Raw genomic sequence first — 25,535 nt, 5'->3', positions numbered from 1 at the left:
CCTTCGTAGGCATTTGGGGGTGAATCAGTAGATGGAATATCACATAGATCCCTGGTGGGATCTATACTAACTAATCCACCTAGGAGCCCACCTGTGGTTTCTCTGTATATCCCAACTGAATCTTGTCCCACTGATTGTGTCTACTGTCTGCCATTCCTGACAAGTTGCATGCCCATGTGGTTTGCAATTTCTCCATGTGAGTTAATATGCATGGGTAATGATTTCTCTGTCAGGGTCTGGTATGCCCGGCACTCACTCCACAGGATGACTGAGAGGCCTCACCAGTTTAACAGGGCAACTCTACAAGTGAGTAGGGAAAATGCAGACTTTCTGTTTGTGCATATAAAAGGCTTACATTTGCTATTTCTGTAAGAGACTTTGAAAATTTTTTATCCAGAAACATAGGTAGGCATAATTTTTCATCTTTCTCTTTGTCTTAAGGGTTATTTCTTGTACAGTCAGCTTCACACAGAGATCTCAGTTCTCACTCGTATGTCTCTTGCTCTACATCTGGTGTGCCTGTCCCTATGTGGGCAATGAAATCCTAGTTCCAGATCCTTAGGGTCAATATCTAAACTATTAGCCATACACCTCCATCCCAACCACTTCAACTTTTAACTTTCTTTTTCATTCCTGGCACTTGGGTTTCCCCTCTTTTTTTCTCTGATCTTTCTTTTGAGTGCATTTGCACATACCTTCAGCCTTTCTAGACCTTTCTCATGGGAATATCTTCTATATAAGACGTTGTGAGAAATTCCAGGCCGACAATGCTGAAGGAAAGGCATCACGGTACCTGGTTGCACAATGACAATTATTGTACGAAAATCTGTGGATAGGAATCACACAAGCACACACCGTAAAAATCAAGCTGCAAATGTGGTGAGTGCTACAAGGAAGAGGAGCATAGAGTGCTAACACCTGATCCGTTCAGGAAGACAGCCAGGAGACATGTGATGACGGATACCTCACTGAAATCAAAGCCTGACCCCACAGAGTTTGGGCATAAAAAGTGGCTGTGATGGGGGCCGGCACTGTGGCATAGTGGGTAAAGATACTGCCTGTAATGCCAGCATCCCAGATGGGCACCAGTTTAAAACCCAGCTGTTCCATTTCCGATCCAGCTCTCTGCTATGGCCTGGAAAAACAGTAGAAGATAGCGCAAGGCCTTGGGCCCCTGCACCAGTGTGGAGACCGGAAGGAGGCTCCCAGCTCCTGGCTCCTGGCTCCTGGCTTCAGATCAGCACAATTCTGGCCATTGCGGCCATCTGCACAATGAACCAGCAAATAGAAGACCTTTCTCTCTCTCTCTTCTCTCTCTCTTCTCTCTCTCTTCTCTCTCTCTCTCTCTCTGCCTCTCATTCTTTCTGTGTAACTCTTTCAAATAAATAAATCTTTATAAAAAAAAAAAAGTAGCTGTGACTTCACTCAAAAGTCACAGGTATTTAACACCCAAACTCTGTCAGAGACAAACATTTATTACAACAAAGAAGGCTGACCCAAAAGGAGCACTGAGGGATGGTGGATGACGCTCTTCTGTCGTGAATGTGCACTCGTGGGAAGATCTGGGGATTAGTCAGGAACTGTGGGCCCTCACCCACCCCAAGAATAAAACTCAGCAAGACAGCAGTGAAATGCAGTGAGCAAATTTACTAAGCATCTGCTACAAGCCGGAAGTTGTGTGAAAACATTTTGTATACGCCATTTCATTAAACCTCAACAATACATGGTGAAGAAATTACTGTTGCTCCCGTATGAGAAATGAAGAAACTGAAACCTGGATTCGGGGATATTTTGAAAGTTGTGCTGTTGGAAGTGCTCAGGGAGGACTCGCCTCTTTTCCGATGATTCATGAGCCTACAATTGAGCAGGAGGAATATTTCATGAAGGGCTCACTGGGGTCAGCCGCCCAATTCTTCAAGAAGCTCACAGTCTTGTTAGAGTCAGTCCTTGCAATTGCCAGTGAGAGAGAAGCAGGTGCACAGAGGAAGTGCTATTCTGTGCAGCAGCCTCTAACTTCAGGATTTGCATTGCTTCTTCATGCAGCTGTGGCTTTGGGTAAGTGTACTCAGATGATTGAGGACGCCAGTCCACCCAGAACACCCAGAACTCCAGTCCTGAGAACTTGGTTACTCTGCAAAGTAGAACAGGGCACACTCAGAACCAAAGGGCAGACATGACTGGTCCTCTCCCTCTCAAACCACACAAAGACATCCATTCTTCTGTCCATCTCGGCAACTCTGCCACCAGGAAGGAACTGCCTGTGCCCCCAGGAACTTCTCCCTCTGCAGAGGACCCAGGAGCTCCCCTGGGGAAGAAGGAATCTTGGCTGAGCTGAGGTCCGTCCAGACAACTCAGAGATGCTCAGGACCCCCACACCCTCAGAGGCTCCCTATTGAACCCCTCAGCCTGCACCCAAGGGAAAAGGGCCCAGAGTCGGGGAGCACCCTGCCTGACACTCAGAGGCTAGAGACTGATCCGTGATTCAAGTTCAGGTCTTCTCGAACCACAGCCAGCTCAGTACCTGGGAGGGACCCGGGCAGCGAGAGCACCAGGGCTGGATGAGATGCTGCTGTCTCTGAGTGCACATCGGGGCAGGAAGGAGGGGGTGGGACCCGTCCACCCCACAGTAAAGGTTTCTGTGCTCTAAGCCTCTTCTGCAGAATGGAGATAAGAGATACTGGCACTGATCATCTCCACTGGGATTGGAGAAGACGCAACTGTCAGGAACAGAGGCTCTGATTTGAGCACAGTTCCCAGCTTTCAGAAGTCCTTCTCACCCATTTAACCCCACAACAAACTACCAGGTGGATGGGATAAAGGCACTCACAGCAGCTCCGCGTGGGAAAACCACATCTCAAGTCAGAACAGTGGTTTTGTAAACGGTCCCCAGCCTGGTCAGCGTTGCTCGCAGAATCTGAGCCAGTTACTCCTGAAGGGCCAGACAGCAAGCCCACCCCCAACCGTGATGAGGAGCCTTGGGAAGGGTTTCCCCATTAGAAAGTGCTCATCAAAGGGGAGAATAGGAGGCAATATTGGGGTGCAGCAAGTTAGCTGCCACCTACAATGCCAGCATCCCGTATCAGAGTGCCGCTTAGACTCCTCACTCCTCCAGCTCCCTGCTCATGTGCTTGGGAAAGCGGTGGAGGATGGCCTGAGTGCTTGAGTCCCTGCACCCACGTGGGAGACCTGAATGGAGCCCCTGGCTCCTGGCTTCAGTCTGGGCCAGCCCTGGCCATTGCAGCCATTTAGGGATGGGCCAATGGATGGAAGCACGCTCTCTCTCTCTCTCTCTCTCTTTCTCGCTCTTGCTCTCTCGATCTCTCATCTCTATCTCTGTGTCTGTCTCTATCTCTATCTCTATCTCTCCCTCCCTCCCTTTCTCTGTAGATCTACCTTTCAAACAAATAAAACAAATTTTTTTTAAGAAAATTTTTAAAGTGGGATCCAGCAGACACAGCACTGATTGTGGAGTCAAAGCAAGTGTGTTCAAAGTCTGAAGCAAGCTCTCAGCGTCGATCCCCTTCGTATTTGCCCACAGTTGCCCCTCCCTTCTGAAAACACACTCCCAGATGCTCCCCACCCTGGGGTCTGACCTGCTTGCTATAGCGCTTGCCGTATCTCAGGTCAGTGGCAAAGTGCTCGCAGTTTGCCCACAGAACATTGTAATAGCAAGGTCCTACTCTCTCCTCTGCCAGCTGAATGATCGCTTGGACAGGCCGTGGAGGGAACTTGTAGTCCAGATAATTGTTGACGCGGTACGTGTCTCCTCCCACCACATCCCTCAGGCGCTCACGTTTCACTTCGCCATTCCTGTCTTCACATGGGCTGCTACATGGGCTGCTGCTGCAGGAGCCAAGCAAGGGCAGATCTGGGGTCACAGACAGACACACGTTCAGCTGCTGCAGAGCCGGAGGTACAAGGGTGGGAAGGAAGGAAAGGAGGAGGAGCCACAACTCTTCTCTTGACCTCTGAGTCTGACTTTCCCTCCTTCTCTTCTCGTTTGCTCTTTTTACATGTGAAATTTAACACGGGTGCAATGATTTGGTACACAACACTTTTTTTTTTTTAATTTTTGATAGGCAGAGTGGACAGTGTGAGAGAGAGACAGAGAGAGAAAGGTCTTCCTTTGCCGTTGGTTCACCCTCCAATGTCCGCCGCTGCAGCCGGCGCACCGCGCTGATCCGATGGCAGGAGCCAGGATCCAGGTGCTTTTCCTGGTCTCCCATGGGGTGCAGGGCCCAAGCACCTGGGCCATCCTCCACTGCACTCCCTGGCCATAGCAGAGAGCTGGCCTGGAAGAGGGGCAACCGGGACAGAATCCGGCGCCCCGACCGGGACTAGAACCCGGTGTGCCGGCGCCGCAAGGTGGAGGATTAGCCTATTGAGCCACGGCGCCGGCCCAGTACACAACACTTTTATGAACTAAATGTTTAACGGTGTGTCGATATGTTCCCATAGCAACAAATGTAGCATATTTTATAAGGATGAATGGTTCCCATGGTATTCCACCTCATGCACACACCTTAATTTGACAAATCTCCTGTTGTTACGCATCTATGTAGTTGAAGCTTATTCCGTGCCACTAGGCAATGATATTAGAGACATACTTACCTCTTATATGTCTTTGAGCACATGTGACTAAATAAATTTTTGACTTTTTTAAATATCTCCTAGGAAGAAGTCTCACTCTGTCTTTGTATAATCCCTTCCCGGTGACAAAGAAAGTCTCTCCAATTTACAAAACTCATTTTGATGTAGGCAGGCAGATAGGACAAATTGATTGGATTTGTGAGCTGGAAGACCATGCCCCCACCACACCCCCTCAGTGATCCCATGCCCATACCTGACCTCACCTGTACGCCCACCTGCCAATAAGGCTGCATAGCCACTCCACCTTGGAAGTGGATAAAAGGCCTGGAACCCAGTGGGCCCAGCCCTTCTTCCCTTTTCCGCCCTTATTACCCTTCGTCCGCTCTCTCTGTCTCTGCTTAACCACCCGTGATAAGCTTCTTGTGGCTGCTCATAACCAAACACTTGCTGCACGTGGCTCCTGGTCTGCTCTCAACTTGGTACGGACCCAGCTTTCTAGATTTTTCTCTCTCCCTTAGATAGAGCCCTCAATGTCCTATGCATATATCTCACTAAACCAAAAGCTTAAAAACTTACCATGTTGGGAGCTGGCACCGTGGCTCACTTGGTTAATCCTCTGCCTGTGGCGCCAGCACCCCAGGTTCTAGTCCCGGTTGGGGTGCCAGATTCTGTCCCAGTTGCCCCTATTCCAGTCCAGCTCTCTGCTGTGGCCCAGGAGTGCAGTGGAGGATGGCCCAGGTGCTTGGGCCCTGCACCCGCATGCATGGGAGACCAGGAGGAAGCACCTGGCTCCGGGCTTCGGATCAGCACAGCGCTGGCCGTGGCGACCATTTGGGGAGTGAACCAATGGAAGGAAGACCTTTCTCTCTGTCTCTCTCACTGTCTATAACTCTACCTGTCCAAAAAAAAAAAAAAAAAAAAAAAAAAAAAAAAAAAAACACTTACCATGTTGCCTGGTCTATTTGAGCCAGTATTCAGAATCCTTCTCTGAATACATGGTAAGAGCCCACATAGCTCATTAATTTTGGGAAATATTGATAAGCAAAATGGTTTCAATTTCAGTCAGAAAAGCTAAGCTTTTGCTTAGCTTACTCATGGTCTGAAAGTCGTGGCACAAAGTTCTGAATCAGCTCCAAAAGCCTGGCAATTTGTGCACTGTCATGTGGAAACTTTGTAACTCAATGGTAAAAAAAATATTGTTGTCATTTTTTTATTTGAAAGAAAAACAGAGACAGAGAGAGAGAGAGGTCTTTCATCTGCTGGTTCACTCCCCAAATGACCACAGCCAGAGCTGAGCTGATCCAAAGCAAGGAGCCAGGAGCTTCACCTGGGTCTCCCACATGGGTGCAGGGGCCAAAGGACTTGGGCCATTTTCCGCTGCTTTCCCAGGCCATAGCAGAGAGCTGGATCAGAAGTGGAGCAGCCAGGACTTCAACAGGTGCCCAAATGGGATGCTGGCACTATAGGCTGGGCTTTAACCCGCTGTGCCACAGCGCTGGCCCCTTGTCATTTTCCTACTTCCTGTCACCTGGCATGGTTCTGGACTCTTACAAGATGGACACACAGAATTGTCAACAGGTGGGGTCCACATGCCATTCGTTAGTGAATAAAAACTGGGGTATTGTAATACAGACAAGAACAGAAGCCAGGAAGTCCATAATGAATGGTGCTTTTGTTCCTAGTTCTCAACTCAAAACTGCTGCTTTCACAATTCGTTTTTACCTGAACCAAGCAGATGGACCACGTAACCATCTCCTACATAGACAGCCCAGTGCGCAAAGACACTGCGAGAAATCTCAATCAGGTCTCCAGGTTGTGGGTCTTCATTTGACTGCAACACAAAAAGCAGAGCGAGTGTAGCCAGGCTTCCAGGAAACACCAGGCACCTGGCATGGGGGGGAGGGGAGGGAGGGGGCTGCAGCTCAGCTACACAAGTGCTCACTGCCCTGTAACACCCACTTATAACCCAGGCAGGAGACACACACACACACACACACCCACACCCGTCCCTCTCAGAGGATCCCCTAGGAGGGGCACTGGGACAGGGTTTGCTCCTGGTATGCACTGGTGTGTGTATGTGTGCATCTGATCGCATTGTGCACACGTACGTGAGGCACAAGTGCCCCACAGGCTTCATCCACACGCCCAGCTGCACGAGTGGGATCCTCCATGGTAGATAAGCAGGCCCAGCCAGGGCAAAATGTGAATACTGCCTACTGAACTCTCTGCTGAGACTGGGAGTCAGGCCCTGGCAATGGTGTATTGCTACTCCCAGGTTTCGACCCTGCACAGACTACTCCTCCCAGAGCTACCAACCTCCCAGAGAGGACAAACCACTCTCCCACAAGCACACTTTTCTAAAGCAAAGGAACCAATTCATAGGCAACACTTGCTTTCCTGGATTCTCACATTCCAGACCACCCTCCGTGTCCACCACCACTGATCACTCCAGGGTCAGAACCAGCCAACTAGGGATGAGTCCTCTATAGCCTAGAAATTACTTCAGCAAGCTAATCCCAAATGTGCTTACCCTGCCCCACTTGTTCATCTCTGAGGCTCAATGAAGGCCTTGGGCCACTGCCCCTCCCCGACCTGCCCCATGAGGCTGCTGTTCTCTGTTCACGGGGAGGGAGCCTGTTGGGTTTCCCCCACCCGACAATAAACTTCTTTAACTCCAGTGTTTCACCACCCTGACCGCCTGTTAACCCATGTGACTCCTCACAGCGGGACCAATGAAAATGGTGTGGCAAACACTCAGCCACCACCAAGGGCGACAGCACTGGGCAGTGGCAGAGACTCCCTCCCTGTGTGCAGTCGTTCATCGGTCCCGCAAGGCTGAGGGGATGTCCCACTCACTGGTGCTGCTATCGCACCTTGCCAGGTTAGAGGACTCATGCCAAAGCCCTCAGCCACAAAGCAGTTCTCTCTGCCGGCTCCACACACTGCTCCCTCCACAGCCATTGCTTTCTCCACATTTCCCTCCCTTCCCAGGACTGGGAGTGCCACGTCCCAGACTGCAGCCAGTGCCCCTGCAACGGAGCCTGCCTGCTCTGCCCTCTCTGTTTCCCCTGTTTCTGGAGTCCTGTCCTGCATGCCTGGCACCTGCCAACCCAGCACTCAGCTCTGCTGGCTCACTTGGATGCCTGGGGAGTGGGGGGACGTCCTTTGCTCCCCATCCAACCACCAAGAACAGTGTCAACAACCCAGAAATTCACTGTCTCCTCAGCAGGAGGACTCGGATTCCATTCAACAGCTTGCCAAAGCCGCCAGCGACACAGACTGATGGAACAAGGACATAAGCGTCATCCACTCTAGGTTGTTACTGCTCCTTCTTTCAGGAGATCAGTTCCATCTCATACCCTGTATTGTTCCCACCCCTTGCATTCTTCCCCAGGTTTGGAAGCCAGTGGTAAAGTTCAAGAACCAGTATGGAGAACCTAGCTCATCGCCACCTGCTGCCCCCACCCCCAGCCCACCGAAGTTATAAAAGGGCCCAGCCTCAACTGACAGAATGGAAGTCATTATTTGCAAACCACGCAACTGATAAAGGATTAAGAACCAGAATCTACAAAGAGATCAAGAAACTCCACAACAACAAAACAAACAACCCAGTTAAGAGATGGGCCAAGGACTTAAGCAGACATTTTTCAAAAGAGGACATCCAAATGGCCAAGAGACACATGAAAAAATGTTCAGGATCTCTAGCTGTCGGGGAAATGCAAGTTAAAACCACAATGAGATTTCACCTCACCCCAGTTAGAGAGACTCACATACAGAAATCTACCAACAACAAATGCTGGAGAGGATGTGGGGGAAAGGGTACCCTAACCCACTGTTGGTGGGAATGCAAACTGGTAAAGCCACTATGGAAGTCAGTAAGGAAATACCTCAAAAATCTGAGTACAGACCTACCATATGACCCAGCCATCCCACTCCTGGGAATTTACCCAAGAGATGTGAAATCAGTAAACAAAAGAGCTGTCTGCACCTCCATGTTTATTGAAGCTCAATTCACAATAGCTAAGACATGGAATCCACCTAAATGCCCATCAGCTGAAGACTGCATAAAGAAATTGTGAGAGATGCATACTATGAAATACTACACAGCATTAAAAAATGTTGAAATCCAGTCATTTGCAACAAAATAGAGCAAGCAGGTGTCCCCTTATTTCTGCATGAGAAAACTGACTCTCAAATGGGTCAGGTGACTTGAAGAAGGTGTCCCCACTGGTGGGCGGCAGTGTGAGAGCCATAACAGGCTGTGCAGACGTGGAGGGCGCCAGCACTGGGCTCCCCAGCCACTCCCATGCGGATGACTCTCTGGGATACTTCTCCAAACTGCAAGGTGCTCTCTGTGGGTGTGCTACCCCTGCTTTCCTCCTCATCTTATGTTGACAAACTGGACAAGCGACCTAAAACTCTGTGAGCCCAGATCTCCACGAGCAGCCAAAGGGAATGTCAAGTTCATTGTCAGGACTTAAGGAGCAACGAGCTTTTAAATGCCTGCTACTGCAGCATCACCATGCAAATACTCTCAGTGCTATAAATATCGCGTTATTAGTGTGTAGTACCAACATGAGAAATGCTATGAAAGTACGGCAGCAGCTTCTCCCGCCTGTAGTCCCAGCCGAGGAAAACCCCAAAAGAGAGAGGACACCCCAAAGGGGACCTTACCCACTTGCGGGGGATCTGGCCGTATCTCAGCGCATTGACAAATCTCTCAGAGTTCTGAATGGGGGCTCCATACTTCTTCCTGTTGCAAGCCATCTTCTCTGCAGCCGCGATGATCTCATCCACAGGCCGAGGTCTGTACTTGTGGTCCAGGTGGTTGCAGACCCAGCGGACTCTCCCCAACGCCGCATCCTTTAAGGGCTCCTTGGTGGCCTCGGTATCACCCCACAGATACGTGAAGAAGTTAGAGAGCCCTATAGTGGAACTCTTACCTGGGAGTCCCAGAGAGGAAGCGAGGGCAGGGAGGAAGGGAGGCAGAGGCAGGAGGGAAAAACAAAGATGACAGTCACCGATCACTGAGACTCGATGTGAACTTTCACACGAGAGTGAGGGACTCACAGATTTTGCTCTCCTTGCTTACCAAGATGTATTTTACATGTCATAAATGCTGTTTGCAATGGCTGCATCGGATGACAATGTCATCACATTGCATTATAAGTGTGTAGTTAATTTACCCCATTGATCCCCTACTATTGGGACATTTCCATGGTTCAAAACTTGTATCCATTATACGTAATGAGGCTGGCATTGCAGTATAAAGGGTTAAGACACTGCTTGTGATACTGGCAACCCATATTGGATCACCAGTTCAGGACCCAGCTACTCCACTTCCCTACGGGATACTGGCGTTGCAGACGGCAGTTTTACCTGGATGCTACAACACCAGCCCTTTAACAAACATCTTTTTTTTTTTTTTTTTTTTTTTGACAGGCAGAGTGGACAGTGAGAGAGAGAGACAGAGAGAAAGGTCATTCTTTTGCTGTTGGTTCACCCTCCAATGGCCACTGGGGCCGGCACACCACGCTGATCCGAAGCCAGGAGCCAGGTGCTTCTCCAGGTCTCCCATGGGGTGCAGGGCCCAAGCACTTGGGCCATCCTCCACTGCACTCCCGGGCCACAGCAGAGAGCTGGCCTGGAAGAGGGGCAACTGGGACAGAACCCGGCGCCCCGGCCGGGACTAGAACCCAGTGTGCCGGCGCCGCAAGGTGGTGGATTAGCCTGTTGAGCCACGGCGCCGGCCTTAACAAACATCTTGAAAATCACTTTTTCCACCGTCCTTACCTGAAGTCAGATGGACCACATTACCTCCTCCCACATAGACGGCCCAATCCATATAGCGAAGGTGCAAAATCACAATGATGTCTCCACGTTGTGGCTTCTCAGAACTCTGCAACAGAAAAACCAAGACAGGGTAGAAGGGGCCACAGCCCAGGCCCTGGCTGGGAGCCCCTGTCAGTGTCCATTACCCGGTGAGAACCAGGGAGGATGGAGCTTATGTCCACCTTTTTTTTTTTTTTTCTTGACAGGCAGAGTGGACAGTGAGAGAGAGAGACAGAGAGAAAGGTCTTCCTTTGCCGTTGGTTCACCCTCCAATGGCCGCCGCGGCCGGCGCGCTGCGGCCGGCGCACCGCGCTGATCCGATGGCAGGAGCCAGGAGCCAGGTGCTTTTCCTGGTCTCCCATGGGGTGCAGGGCCCAAGCACCTGGGCCATCCTCCACTGCACTCCCTGGCCACAGCAGAGGGCTGGCTTGGAAGAGGGGCAACCGGGACAGAATCCGGTGCCCCGACCGGGACTAGAACCCGGTGTGCCGGCGCCGCTAGGCGGAGGATTAGCCTAGTGAGCCGCGGCGCCGGCCCATATGTCCACCTTGAAATCCCCTGCCCTGCAGTCACTTTGTGAGGCTCCCATAGAGGGGACTGGAGCCTGGAGAAAAAGACCTTGTAGGGTGGACAGGAGGAGGCTGGTCTGGGAGTATGTGAGTGTTCTGTGTACACATGGAGGATGCAGGTGTGTGTGGACAGATGCACTGTGCATGTGTTACTGAGGGCGGGGACACCAAGGCTGTGTGCACCAGCAGCTTGGCTGAGGTTGGGAGCTACACCAGGTGGGGAGGGGGCTTTATTAGGGGACCAGGAGGGCATTGTGAAGCAGGGTCAGGACACTGTCACCGCAGCCAGTGGCCCACAAAATATGAGCTCAGAACCACGAGGGTAAGGAAACGTCTCTGGTTAGCAGAGCCCTGGTTTGCTTGGGCAGCAATACGTCTCCTCCCTGAACCAGGCGACGGACGCCCACGGGGCCGCTCCCCAGGAACCTGCGGCTGCCCTCCCAGGATCAGCTCTTTTCCAGGCCACGCCTGAGCCCAGCTCTTCCCTTTCAGCTGCTGCACTGCCCGGAGCTTCTGCAGATCTGCACACGTGGCTGATGGCAGGGGAGGCGCACACATGTCATTTCTCTAAACATTTTATTTGAGGGGTCGGCACTGTGGCACAGGGGGTTAATGCCCTGGCCTGAAGCACCAGCATCCCATATGGGCACCGATTCGAGTCTGGCTGCTCCTCTTCCGATCCAGCTCTCTGCTATGGCCTGGGAAAGCAGTAGAAGATGGCCCAAGTCCTTGGGCCCCTGCACCCACGTGGGAGACCCAGAAGAAGCTCCTGGCTCCTGGCTTCGGATCAGCACAGCTCTGGCCGTTGCGGCCATCTGGGGAGTTAACCAGTGGTTGGAAGATCTCTCTCTGTCTCTATTTCTCTCTGTATCTCTGTCTTTCAAATAAATATTATAAATCTTTAAAAAAAATTTATTTGAAAGGCAGTTAGAGAGAGAGAGAGAGAGAGAAACTTCTGTCTACTGTCTCATTCCCCAGAAGACCAGGGCTGCACTAGGATGGAGCCAGGAGTTTCGTCCTTGTCTCCCACACGGGTGCAGGGGCCTAAGCACTTGGCCATATTCACTGCCGTTCCCAGGCTGTTATCAGGGAGCTGGATGGGAAGTGGAGCAGCCGGGACCTGAACCAGCACCCATATGGGATGCTGGCCTCCCAGGCGGCAGCCCCACCCTCCATGCCCTGACCCTGGCCCCCATGGCATTTCTTAAGTTAGGACAAATGCCATGGAGAAGGAGGAGGGAGAACGGCCTGTTTGGGGTTGAGACAGAACCCCAGTCAGCAGCAGAGGCAGACAATGTGGGGGACCCCTCACTTTCCAGAGACCCGGGGCTCCCTCCCCAGCTGCGTCTGGAGAGCAGGGCCCCTGGCTCCAGCAGGTGCAGCTCCTGGAGACCCCTCCCCAGCTCCCTCCCACGTGCAGGGCTGTGGACCCCGCTGTGCCACCCTCAGAGAGGAGGCCCGCTCTGCCCTGCAGACCTCAGAGTCCAGCAAGATGAAAAACAACCAGGCTTTCGAATGGCACCGTCGGCCAAGCAGCAGTGGGAGACTCCCGGACACCTCCCGGGCCAAGGCGGCGCCTGGGACCCCACGGCTCACAGGGCAGCTTCTATTCCAAGGACAGGAATTTCACTTTTGGTTTCCTTTCGATCCTATTCATAGAAACTTAAATGGGAATCATTTCTAAAGGGAAGCCAGCCCTTATCAACTGGGTGTTTCCCGGAAATGGGAAGATGGCCGCCGGCCTGCACCACTGCCTCACTGGTGGTTGAAGCCACCATAGGAACAGCCGGAGGAGCCCTGCCTTCCTGTCCCCGCTTGAGGAGCCGAATGTCTCTCCTAACCGGCCCCCTGGGCAGCTGTTCCCACCCCGGGAAGGGCAGGACTCAGAGGCAGGGAGAGGCCAGTGCCCCCAGGACGTGGTCCTGTAACTGTCCGAAGCAAGCATGGGGCTAAGAGGAGCCAGAAGAATTTCTGATTTTTGAATTCAATCACTAAGATTTTTCCACACACAAAAAAATTGATTTGCTGGAATGGAGTTCAGCCTAGCAGCTCAGGTGCCAGTTAGAATGACTGCATCCCATATCTGAGCACTTGGGTTCAATGCCTGACTCTGGCTACTAACTCCAGCTTCCTGCTAATGCAGACCCTGGACGGCAGAGTGATGGCTGAAGTCATAAGGTCCCTGCCACCCAGATGGGGTGCTTGGCTCAAGTTCCTGGCCCTTGGCTTCAGCCTGCCCATTCCTGGCCATTCAGGAAATGACCCAACAAATGGAAAGATGGGAGTGCGCTTGCTCTCTCTCTCTCTCTCTCTCTCTCTCTCTCTCAAAAATAATTACTTTAAAACATCAGCCAATCATACAATCTTAGTGCACAAAAAAAAAGTGAACAAGTTTCATATAATAGAACTAGTTTAGAGATATTACCCATAAAACATTCTGAGCTCAAAACACAATGGTTATTTCCTGTGGAGACTAAAATGGGTGATCTAAAACACAGTGTCTACAACCATGGCAGAGGCCCTGTTGGCAGCAGCTGTGGCTTCCCCCTGAAGTACAGAAGGGGGAATCCGTTTTGTCCTGAAATGTCTGAGACCACAGTCGGGAAGCCAAAGTAACAGCTGGGGTCTGTCTGGGAGAAGCGGCAAGATGCCGGCCCTGGGATGGACAGCGTCCCGCTGCTCTGGGCTGACACCTGCCCTTCCACAGGCTGCGAGAGCCCTTTTCCCACAGCACTTGACCTCGGATCATGGTGAGAGTCCGGCTTGGTCTTCTCCAGCTCTGGCCATTACACAGTTTGGGGAGTGAACCCGAGGATGGAAGACCTTTCTCTCTCTGTCTCTCCCCTTCTCTCTGTGTGTAACTCTGCTTTCAAATAAATATAGACATTTCTTAAAAATAATCATTTTTAAAAAAATAAAAATAAGGTCCAGAGCAAAGTGTCCCCAAGGCTGGGAGGAGTCTGCACACCCCCACTACAGAGTCAGTTCTGGAAAATCCTGGGGGACTTACCTGATTCATCGTGAAGGCAAGGCAGCATCTGTAGTTCAACTGCTCCAGTGGTAGCTCTTATACACGGGTCTGAAATTCCACTTTCAGTTTCTTTCTTACATCCCGTGTAGCCAACCATTTAAAAATAAAACATCAGGATAAGCATCTGGCTCAGCAGTAAACATGTTTCTCGGGACACACATATCCCGTATCCCAGTGCTAAGATCTGAGTGCCAGCTCCGCTACTGACCACAGCCGTCTGCCAGTGAGGACACTGTGCAGCAGTGGCTTAGTCCTTGGACCCCACAACCGCGTGGGAGACCCAGAAGGAGCTCTTACTCCAGGCTTCAGATCGGCCCAGCTCCAGCCGCCGTGGCCATTTGGGGAGTGAAACCAGCAGCTGGGGGAACCTTCTGTCTCTCCCCCTCTCTGTCTGTAACTAACTCTACCTCTGAAATAAATCAATACAAATCTCTTACAAATCGCTCTGCTCGGCAAGGATAATGTTGGTTGTGCAATGGTGACATCGTGATTTCCCTGCCTCAAAGCCGGGAAGCACTGAGGCTTGAAGACCTCCCAGAAACACCCAGAGGAGGGCCACTTCCTGAGTTTCTCTCCAAGCTTAAAGAAATCAAGGGTCTCGGGTTGACCTTGTGGCATAACAGGTTAACCCTTCACCTGCAACACCAGCATCCCATGTGGGCGCCCATTCACGTCCCGCCTGCTCCACTTCTGATCCAGCTCTCTCCTATGGACTGGGAAAGCTGCAGAGATGGCCCAAGTCCTTGGGCCCCTGCACCCACATGGGTCCTGGATCGAGTTCCTGCCTCCTGGCTTCCCCAGCCCATCCCTAGCCGTGACAATCATATGGGAAGTGAACCAATAGATGGAAGATCACTGTCTCTCCCATTCTCTGTCACTCTGACTTTCCAATAAATAAATCCACCTTTAAAAAAAAAAAAAAGCATCAAAAGTCTCCTCTAAAAGAACCCTAGGCAACCACTTTTGTTCCAAGAAGATGAGACATTTAGAGGCAGGGACGGGTGGGTCCGTGGAGGGCTACTCACTTTCTGTGGTAGGGTGAGAAGGTCAATGTGGTGGGGTGAGAACATCAATGTGGTGGGGTTGTTAGGTAGGAAAGTCAGTTATGAGCTTATGTGTGTGCAACAGAAGGCCTAAAGGGAAGACATCTATGTCCAGCATATGCTGCATCTCAAAGTCATCCTGATGGTGTTTCAGGGGCAGCCCGGTATTCACATCCTGCCCTGCCCTGCCCCCTTCTACCTGAAACCTGCCAGGTGGAGGTCCCCACCCCTTCTGCCTGACAGTCTTCCACAATCTCCCAGGTGCAGCCAGTATCTGCATCTCAAACACCCTGCTCCCTTCCTCCTGCCTGATAACATTTGCATCCATAAAGTCCTTTGTTGCATACCAAATAGCCCTTTGTTCAAAGAGGAGCAGAGGTGGGGAAGCAAGACCCACCTCCTTAAAAACCCCTGGCCTCAAGGGGACTGCGGGACTGCAGGCTCAGCCCTCTGCCTCTCTGCTAAGCCGCCGGCCTGGTCTGGCCAGGTGTACTCTCTCCACTCAAGCATGTAACTTCGCTCCCTCCCTCCCTCCCCCCAGTCCCAGCGACTGCACTCTCTCTCAGGTCCTGTCTGGAGAGGTGCCCATCCATTCTTGCGGATGTCCCTTCCTTAATAAACTTTGCTACTTTTACTTTCCACTCTCTGTCTCACGCCTGAATTCTTTCCTGTGCGAAGACAAGAGCCCTCCAATTTGTCTGGTAACAGGGTGAGAAGTTCAATGTGGTGGGGTGAGAAGGTCATGCCAAGAAGGCCACTGACAACAGGCCGTGATTGGATGGCTTCGGAAACCACATGACAACAGAGCCTGCCTGGCAACAGGCTGTGATTGGTTGTGGCATAGACCGCCCCTTGACCGGATTGACTGCCTTGGCTATATAAGCAGCTGTAGCAACTGAAATAAGCAAGTCTGGGGGCTGCTCACCTCTGGCCTGCTTTCACCCGACACCCAGGGCTGTGTGGTGACTCCGGGCTCTTCCCCCTACCACGCTCCCCCTCTCAGAACGAATCCTCTCAGAAGAAATCAACTCCAAAAACTTCCCTCTGGTTTCATTCTTTGTCCTGTCCAAAATATCCGGGGTGCCTCGGCCCGCGTTAGTCCTCCTTCCCCAAACCACGGTCCGGAAAGTGCCACAGGCTCCTCCTGGAGCTTATGCCACTTGTTCCTCAGGTTTTCAGCTCCCGTGCTGACTGTTGTCCAACATCTCAGAATGGTTATTTCATGTATTTTTTTCATGCTTATTTCTAGCAAAGGGACTATTTGTACCAGGTGCTCCCCCCGTCCACATTCTGCTGTCATTCCTTTCACATTTGGACAGTTCCCACAAATCCTGCCTCCCCATGAAGGGTCACAACTATGTGCCCAGTGACTTGGGTCCTGACCCTGTTTGGCCCTCAGGAAGCCCTGCTGGGTTGTGAGTCACAGAGGAAACAGGCTGGCTGTGCAGCATTGTTTTGTGGCTTCCTTTATCATGCCGGGAAATTCCAATTCCTTTCAATTGACTTTTCTGCATAAAAGCAAAAAAAAAAAGTTTCAAAGATAATACGGGGCCAGTGCTGTGGCATAGCAGGTAAAGCCGCCATCTGCAGTGCCGGCATCCCATATGGGCACTGGTTTGAGACCCGGCAGCTCCACTTCCACTCCAGCTCTCTGCTAGGGCCTGGGAAAGCAGTGGAAGATGCCCAAGTCCTTGGGTCCCTGCACCCATGTGGGAGACCCGGACTAGGTTCCTGGCTTCGGATCCATGCAGCTATGGCTGTTGCAGCCAACTGGGGAGTGAACCAGTGGATGGAAGACCTCTCTCCCTCTCTCTCTCTCTCTCTCTCTCTCTCTCTCTCTGTGCCTCTCCTCTCTCTGTGTAACTCTCAAATAAATAAATCTTAATTTAACAAAAAAGATAATAAATACAGAGATTCTGCTAAGTGTCATTTGAAAGGCCACCACAAAACACACCAAACACCGGAGTAAGGGAGGTTTGTTGTCGGGTGGGGGAAACCCAACAGGCCAACTCCCCGTGCACAGAGAGCAGCAGCCTGCGGGAGAGCAGCTCTTCTACAGCCCAGCAGAGATGAGGATGTGGGAGATCCTGTGAGGGTGGGGTGGAGCTGACACTTGTGATTGGGCCATCTGGTCACCTGACTTCCAGTAAGCCAGGCTGGGCTTCTTAGGAAGATGGTACCATTTTACTAACATCAGGTACATCTGTCCCAAGTATGCTTTGGAGCAAGCTGTGGGATACATGTTTGCATGCCCCCAGAAGTCTGCAGCAGCCTCAAACTGGCTGCAAACTGATCCCAATGCAATGGTGTTACAGAGACAGCGCCTGAGGGTGACTGGCTGCACCTTCATCAGCGGAATTAGTTTCTTCACAAAAGAGCCCCAGGGAGTCCAGCTGCGTCTTCCCAGCTGAGCGATGCTAGGCCGGTCCCTCTGCCTCTCAGATCCTCCATTTCCCCACCTGTGCAATGGGACCATTGCGCCTTCCCCTGGGCTGTTGGGAGGGTTGTGGTTATCCTGGGACAAGTGCCCGGCAGAGCCCTGCTCTGTGATGGAGCAGCCCCACTCCGTGCTGGGGGCCAGCTGGCTCCTCAAGACCCACTGCAAGTTCAGGTCCCAGCAGGATGCTGCCAGCTCCTGTCTCCCAGCCCGTCCTCTCCAAGGGATGGCTGTCCAGATACCGGGTGGGTGCAGGGTCAAGGAGGAGGTGCCCGGCGAGGCCATGGACAGGCACGGGGCAGGAGGGTGACAAGGAGCCCAGGGGTATGGGAAGGGGAGAGGGGTCAAGACTCCCCCTCCCCCACCCAGTATAGCTGCCAACCTCAGCCAAGCTGCTTATGCACACAGCCTTGGTGTCCCCACCCTCAGGAACACGTACACGGTGCATCTGTCCATGCACACCTGCATCCTCCACGTGTGCACAGAACACACGGTCGCCCAGACCAGCCTCCTCCTGTCCACCCCACAAGGTCTTTTTCTCCAGGCTCCAGTCCCCTCTATGGGAGCCTCACAAAGTGACCGCAGGGCAGGGGATTTCAAGGTGGACATAAGCTCCATCCTCCCTGGTTCTCACCGGATAATGGACACTGACAGGGGCTCCCAGCCAGGGCCTGGGCTGTGGCCCCTTCTATCCTGTCTAGGTTTTTCTGTTGCAGAGTTCTGAGAAGCCACAACGTGGAGACATCATTGTGATTTTGCACCCTGATGCTGCAGTAGCAGGCATTTAAAAGCTCGTTGCTCCTTAAGTCCTGACAATGAACTTGACATTCCCTTCGGCTGCTCATGGAGATCTGGGCTCACAGAGTTTTAGGTCGCTTGTCCAGTTTGTCAACATTAGATGAGGAGGAAAGCAGGGGTAGCACACCCACAGAGAGCACCTTGCAGTTTGGAGAAGTATCCCAGAGAGTCATCCGCATGGGAGTGGCTGGGGAGCCCGGTGCTGGCGCCCTCCACGTCTGCACAGCCCGTTGTGGCTCTCACACTGCCGCCCACCAGTGGGGACACCTTCTTCAAGCCACCTGACCCATTTGAGAGTCAGTTTTCTCATGCAGAAATAAGGGGCGGGTGACCCCAGTCTGCTCCAAATCACAGGGTTCTTTTGAAAATTAAATGGGAGGGAAAATGTGTAAAGCCGGGAATCTCTGTTCAAAGGTGAGCTGCTGTTTGTAAACATTTGTTCCTCTCTTAATTCTGAGGGTGGCCAAAGCAAGCACTTTGTGCCCCCATGCTGCAGAGGCTCAGAGAGGGCACGTGATTCACCTAAGGTTCACCAGCGTGGCTCCCATCACTGTGCACCTGCGCACTCTGCACTGTCCCGCCTGCCCTCGGTATGCACCAGGGTCTTGCTCCCTCATGTGAGTCCTCCCCACATGCTCATGTGCTCTCCTCTTTTACAATCGTCCCATCCTTCAGTGCCCAGCGCTCAGCAGGTGGTTACTACCCCCCGCCAGGAGCTGAACTGGCTGTGGCATGAGGCACAGCTGAGGGACAGTCGCTCCTGGGAAGGGGCCTGGGCACACCCCAGAATCCTCAGGGCCTGAAGCAGAGGTCTTCATCCCGGCTGCACACTCAGGGAGAGGCTTCAGAAGATCTCCATCTGCAGCTGCCGGCCCGAAAACCTTTGCCAGAAACCTCAAGAACAACACAACTTGGGCCAGGGCGTCTCGTCTCACAGCGGGTCTGAGAATGAAGGCCAATGGGCGTTAGCACGCTTGTCCAGGGCCTGGAGAGCGACAGAGGTGTGGAGGAGCTGAGCCCTTCTGGAGTCTCAGGTGTGGGCTCCTTCTGCTGGGGAAGTGGCCAGACGCATGGGCCTGCTGATGTCTCTTCCAGTACACTGCCCCCCGCCCCCATCCAACACCCCCATGAGACGCCTGACTCCACTTGTTCCTCTGCATCCTGTAGAGGAGCAGTGTGATCGAGAGCCAGCTGTACTCTCTTTGTAGCCTTATAATGAACCTGTTGGGGGGGGGGGGGGGAGTAGGTGTGTATCTTATGTTTTGGTTGCTTGACCAATAGCTACCTACACGTACACACACACACACACACACACACACCCCACTGTCACCTCCTTCTGAGCCCACAGAGCCCTGGGGTCCATGGGCAGTAGGAGCCTCTTTCACAGATCCAGGTGATGCCCTGTGGGAGGTTTGAGCCTCTCAGGGTAGCCCCTTCCCCTTGCCCATGATTGGTTTGGGGTAGAAATGTCCCTGGTTCTGGCCAGTGCAGGGTGGGAGCGAGTCAGCCAGGGGAGTCTGGGAGAAGCTCTACTCCCCGAGAAAAGAGACAAATGACAGGAAGCACCTGCCGCTCCTCATTTTGGCCCTTGCTGGGTGAGATGAGCTGCTTGCGGACGCTGTGTCCACAGTGTGCTGTGTGGGGCCACACTGTGCTCACAGGACACACGTGACGAGAACAGCCTGTGTTGGGAAAAGAGTGCGGATTGGTGCCACCTCACGTGGGTCACCAAAATGTTAGGAGAAGAGGTGCAGAACAGAGAGAAGACAGAATACAAACTCGCAACCAGAAGGAATGCATTCAGAGAAAATAAATCCGCAGAGGCCGCTCCTCCCTACCCTGCAAATCTGAATCACAACTCCTGGCTCATGCATCGCAGCCAGAGGCCCCAGAGCTGGATGCATGAGCCAGGAGCCCTCACGACCAGGTGGGCGCCCCGCCCCGCCCCTGTGGTCCTCTAGTGGGTAGCTGCAGACTCAGGTCTCCCCACCCTCTGGGCTGTCACGTACCCGGGCGTCCAGCCCTGAGCCCTGCTTTCTGGAGGAGGATCCTACCCAGTGTTCCAGCTGCTCTCCACCTCCCTGAGGGCCTTGGAAGCTGACCCCCTTTTCCCGCCCGCCCCCAGCAGCTTCACTCTAAGCCTGAGGGACGAGGCTGCCCGCGTGCCTGTGACGCTTAGGGCGTCCTTTGCAGACAGAAGCCTGGCCTGGATCTCCCCTTGGGGACGGAAGACGCCCATCTCAGCCCCCTTCCTCTTTTACCCCCAGCGGTTCTTCGAGGTGGGTCAGAGCCAGGATGGGTGCAGAGCCTGGGGGTGGGGCATGCCTGGGGGAGGTGGGCAGGGCCAACACCACGGGGCTGGGAAGCCAGAGACACCCACAGGGCAGCCCTCAACACTATGCTGGCGCCAGGGGTTCCGCACCCAAGAACTCAGAAGCAGTGAATACAGAGACCCCAGCATCAGCTCTGTTCAGTGGCTCCCCAGGAATCCTGGAAGCTGAGCCCCAGGGCTGATCAAAGTCCACCAAGGGCTGGCTGTGAGCTGGACCCCTCTGAGTCCCGCCCTTGTGTCCACTGCGGGGAGGAGGGTCTTCCAGGAAGAGTGCCAGGTGGAGAAGGAGGACTGGAAGCCCACCGGCCACTCACGCCCCCGTCTTGCAGGTGCTGCTCCTGTGCCAGGAGGGAGGGCTGAAGCTGGCCCTCAATGGGCAGGGGCTGGGGGCCACCAGCCTGGGCCAGCAGACCCTGGAGCAGCTGCGGGAGCTCCGGATCAGCGGCAGCGTCCAGCTCTACTGTGTCCATTACTGAAGAGGACCAGGGAGACCCCAGGCAGAGGAGACTGGGGGCCAGCACTCGCCCAGGGCCCCCCACCCAGTGTGCCCCACCTGCTCCCTTCATTAAACTCTGCACCTGTCACCGTTCTGTCAGGCCTGCTTCATCCGGCTTCACGGGCCTGGGTCTGCAGGACGTCGGGACCCTGGGCAGACGTTCATGGAGGCAGGTCTGTAGCCTAGGATGCCAAGAACACGGTGGCTTAGAGAATGCAGACATTTAGTCTCGCACTCAGCAATTCTGAGAAAATGGCCCAGGCCGGTGGGGCAGCTCTGTGCCCTGTGCACATTCAGGGCATATCCTAGACCCGGAGGCCCCTGTCCCAGGGCACTGCCACTGTCTGCATTGGCGAATATGGATGAGACACCCCTGGTTCCATAAGCCCCAGGCCCAGGATCAACACACACCACGTACACTGGCCCTCTGAGTCCTGCTCAGAGGGCCACACCATCCACAAGGGAGGCTGGCAATGTTCTCCAGCGGGAAAGCCACGTGCCTGGCCACAGTGCTGTCTCTGTGAAAGACGGAGAGTGATTCTGGTGGATAGCCAGGCTCTGAGACAAATAGATGCTGTTAACAGCCTCATTTTAAATATTTTTTAATGTTAAGGTCAGCAACTTTAAAAAAAACAGATTTATTTATTTATTTGAAAGTCAGAATTAGAGAGAAAGAGAGAGAGAGGAAGAGACAAAGATGTCTTCATCCACGGTTCACTCCCCTAATGGCCACAATGGCTGGAGCTGGTCTGGTCTGAAGCCAGGAGCTTCTTCTGGGTCTCCTTCATGGGTTCAGGGGCCCAAGAAATTATGTCACCTTCCTTTGCTTTCCCAGGCACAATAGCAGGGAGCTGGATCAGAAGTGCAGCAGCCAGGGCTTGAACCGGCACCCACATGGGATGCTGGTGCCGAGGGTGGAGGCTTAGCCTACTATGCCACAGCACCGGTCCCTAACAGCCTCGTTTTGTAAAGTAGGACGCTGAGGCCCAGAAAGGCTAAATAATTTCCCAAATTCACCCAGTTAGAAAGTGGGGGTGGGCCGGCGCCGCGGCTCACTAGGTTAATCCTCCTCCGGCCCCGGTTCCCCGGGTTCTAGTCCCGGTCAGGGCACCAGATTCTGTCCTGGTTGCTCCTCTTCTAGTCCAGCTCTCTGCTGTGGCCCGGGAGTGCAGTGGAGGATGGCCCAAGTGCTTGGGCCCTGTACCCGCATGGGAGACCAGGAGAAAGCACCTGGCTCCTGACTTCGGATCGGCACAGCACACCGGCCATAGCGGGCCATTTTGGGGGTGGACCAACAGAAGGAAGACCTTTCTCTCTGTCTCTCCCTCTCACAATCTAACTCCACCTGTCAAAAAAAAAGTGGGGGTGCCAGGATTAGAACCCAGGGATTCTACCTGCAGAGTGTGTGGCCTGTAACCATCGCACTGTTGTGTACACACACACACACACACACACACACAAGAACTCTCCGATAAAGGTGATTCTGGGAGCTGCAGGCTTCGGAACAACAACTCACAGATTGAGAAGTACAGACATGGACAAGAAGGGGACACCATGGAGGAAACGGAAAGGTTACATAAGAAAATAATACGATATGGAACACTATGACATGCATGTGCTACACAGCATGCATGATACAGTAATACATGCTCCAGAATGAAATTTTGTGTCCTCCACCCTCCGAATTCGTATATTCAGATCCTAACGCCTAAGGAGCTCTCCCGCCACGGCCGGATGCAGCAAGAAGAGGACCCTCGGCAAACTCGGAAGGTGCCAGCGCCTTGAGCCGGGAGGCCCCAGCCCCCAGGACTGTGAGAGAGAAATTTCTGTTGCTTCTACATTACGCAGGCTAAGGAATGTCATCCTAGCAGCCTGAGTGGACTGAGACAGGGGACTGCAATACCCAGCAGCATATTATATCATTACCATATAATAGTATATACCATACCTGTATGTTTTATATCTATATATTATATTTAGATTCACAAAAATTGATAAACAGAAGATTAAAACCAAATATCTGGCCGGCGCCGCGGCTCACTAGGCTAATCCTCCGCCTAGTGGCGCCGGCACACCAGGTTCTAGTCCCGGTCGGGGCGCCGAATTCAGTCCCGGTTGCCCCTCTTCCTGTCCAGCTCTCTGCTGTGGCCCAGGAGTGCAGTGGAGGATGGCCCAAGTGCTTGGGCCCTGCACCCCATGGGAGACCAGGAGAAGCACCTAGCTCCTGCCATTGGATCAGCGCGGTGCGCCGGCCGCGGCGGCCATTGGAAGGTGAACCAACGGCAAAGGAAGACCTTTCTCTCTGTCTCTCTCTCTCACTGTCCACTCTGCCTGTCAAAAAAAATTACTTAAAAAAATATATCTGGCTCCTCCCAGTAGAGGAAATTGAGTCCTGTCTCGCTAAGAATTGGAATCTGCCTGTGGGCCACACACAGGAGCGCAGTGACTGGGGAGGCTGTTCTCTTGGGCACTCGGCTGCCTGGGCGGGGTGTTTACTCAGTTGTTCTCTCGCTCGGTGTCTGTGCGCTGTACACTAGGTCCCTCCACCACTGTGAAACACCTGGGAGCAGCTAACTCGCAAAGGCAAAGGTTTCGTTTCCCGCACAGCTGTAGAGGTGCACAGTCCAAATGAGGCAGCCACATGGACCCAGCATCGGATCGGGGTCGTGGGCGGTGGGCCACAGCAAGCCAGGAGTCAGAGAGAGCGCTTATTTCAGCCTTATGAGACCAACCCTGTAGTAAGGACTGCCTCCCGAGCACACATTCTCAATGTCCTAAAGACCTCACTGTGTCCACCTACTAGACACCATGATTGGATCAAGTCTCCAGCCTTAAGCCATTTATGGTTCGCAGTAACTGTCAACCATTGACATAAGACTGTGGGGGCCAAGCTTTCAGCACATGTGCTTTAGAATGCACCTGAACAATTATCCAGGTGGTGACAGGCACCTTATAGCTTTCTATGCTGGTTGTCATTGCAGTCGTTTTAGAAAGGACAGCTGGTTGACAGTGGTAGGATGTACACCTATTGGTCTTCTTTCCAGCAAAGTTGCTGAATTATTTTATTTGTTCAAATAAGCAATCAGAACACATACAAATGATAATCTGACTTCTGGTTTCTTCCTTTCCAGTCACTCTCTCTCCTCTTCCTCTCTCCAATGTGTTCATTGGCCAGGAGTTCCTGTTGTACCAAAGCTGTTAACAGGCATCCTTGGCTGTTTCTTGCCACTGCGGAAATGCTACCACGTATTCATCTTCAAAGATGATGAAAGCGGCAGGTTGAAGATAGACACCATTTCTAGGTAAGGAAATTTTTACTTTCTATTAGTTTGCCAAGAGATTTTTTTCTTTTTTTTTTTAATAAGGAATGTCAAGTTTTTCAGTGTCTTCATCATTTATTGATACCATTGTATTTGTTTTTTTCTTCTTTAATTTCTAAATGAGATAAATAATAGGCTTTCTAACATTTTGCATTCTTAAAATTTCCTGGGATAAAAGTTACTTCACACTGATGAATTTTTAATGAAAATATTGTACATTTCATTGTCTGATATTACTATTTTTGTACTGTGGTCATAAATTAAGCTGGCTTCTAATTTTTCTCATGCCTATACCCATTCTACATTAGCCTGAAATTCTGTATTGTCTCCTTCTACTCAAGGTCACCAATTCATAGATATATGTGTGTGTGTGTGTGTGTGTGTGCCTTTGCTAAATCTGCAAGTTCTGCCCTCCCTCTCTTGTATTCTTGTAGTTTATTTGTTGCGAGGCTGCTGAGGGGTGGATGTCTTTATTCTCATAGAGCTTCTGAGAGCCTGAGTCGTGTTGACGAATCCCTGGGGAACTGTCAACCATTCCTCCATCTCCTGAGAGCCTGAGTCGTGTTGACTAGTCCCTGGAGAGCCTGAGTCGTGTTGACTAGTCCCTGGAGAGCCTGAGTCGTGTTGACTAGTCCCTGGAGAGCCTGAGTCGTGTTGACTAGTCCCCGGGGAACTGTCAACCATTCCTCCATCTCCTGAATTTCCTTAAGTGTAGAGATTTGATCAGATTTGTTTCAATTTTCTAGCAAGAATACAAAAATTTTTATCTTTTTCTCTGAATGCTCCCTTTTTATAGCCCTCCTGTTTTTTTTAAGGATTTATTTATTTATTTATTTATTTAAAAGTCAGAATTGCACAGAGAGAGAAGGAGAGGCAGAGAGAGAGAGGTCTTCCATCTGCTGGTTCACTCCCCAGTTGGCCGCAATGGCAGGGGCTGCGCCGATCCAAAGCCAGGAGCCAGGGGCTTCTTCCGGGTCTCCCACGCGGGTGCAGGGGCCCAAGGATTTGGGCCATCTTCTACTGCTTTCCCAGGCCATAGCAGAGAGCTGGACCTGAAGTGGAGCTGCCGGGACTCAAACCAGTGCCC

General features: G+C 52.3%; 1 protein-coding gene and 1 long non-coding RNA gene across 4 annotated transcripts; one reads left to right on the top strand and one right to left on the bottom strand.

The window, feature by feature from the left end:
* Nucleotides 1-1,627: 1,627 nt before the first annotated feature.
* LOC100358731 (phospholipase A and acyltransferase 3) lies at nucleotides 1,628-14,031 on the bottom strand. Of its 3 annotated transcripts, none has more exons than XR_016229157.1 (6): nucleotides 14,002-14,031; nucleotides 10,384-10,489; nucleotides 9,265-9,533; nucleotides 6,313-6,421; nucleotides 3,594-3,843; nucleotides 1,628-2,131 (listed from the first exon to the last, which is right to left on the bottom strand). XR_016229157.1 is itself a non-coding variant. In XM_051833163.3 (6 exons), exons 1-6 carry the CDS (start codon nucleotides 14,008-14,010, stop codon nucleotides 2,066-2,068), a joined length of 834 nt encoding a protein of 277 aa, XP_051689123.3. In that variant the 5' UTR covers nucleotides 14,011-14,031; the 3' UTR covers nucleotides 1,628-2,065. The 3 variants fall into 3 exon arrangements, 2 of the variants coding, with proteins under 2 accessions (XP_051689123.3, XP_089182112.1); XM_051833163.3 differs by having other exon boundaries at nucleotides 3,594-3,868; XM_089325986.1 differs by lacking the exon at nucleotides 3,594-3,843.
* Nucleotides 14,032-19,317: 5,286 nt separating this feature from the next.
* LOC138848650 (uncharacterized) lies at nucleotides 19,318-21,216 on the top strand. Its single transcript, XR_011386730.2, has 3 exons — nucleotides 19,318-19,334; nucleotides 20,426-20,579; nucleotides 20,962-21,216. It is a non-coding gene; the product is annotated as an uncharacterized LOC138848650 (long non-coding RNA).
* Nucleotides 21,217-25,535: the final 4,319 nt, after the last annotated feature.

The sequence above is a fragment of the Oryctolagus cuniculus genome, chromosome 1, assembly GCF_051225735.1.
Source record: "Oryctolagus cuniculus isolate XC-2025 breed Fujian yellow rabbit chromosome 1, ASM5122573v1, whole genome shotgun sequence".
Taxonomy (NCBI): Eukaryota; Metazoa; Chordata; class Mammalia; order Lagomorpha; family Leporidae; genus Oryctolagus; species Oryctolagus cuniculus.
This window is presented reverse-complemented; position numbering and strand designations above follow the sequence as displayed.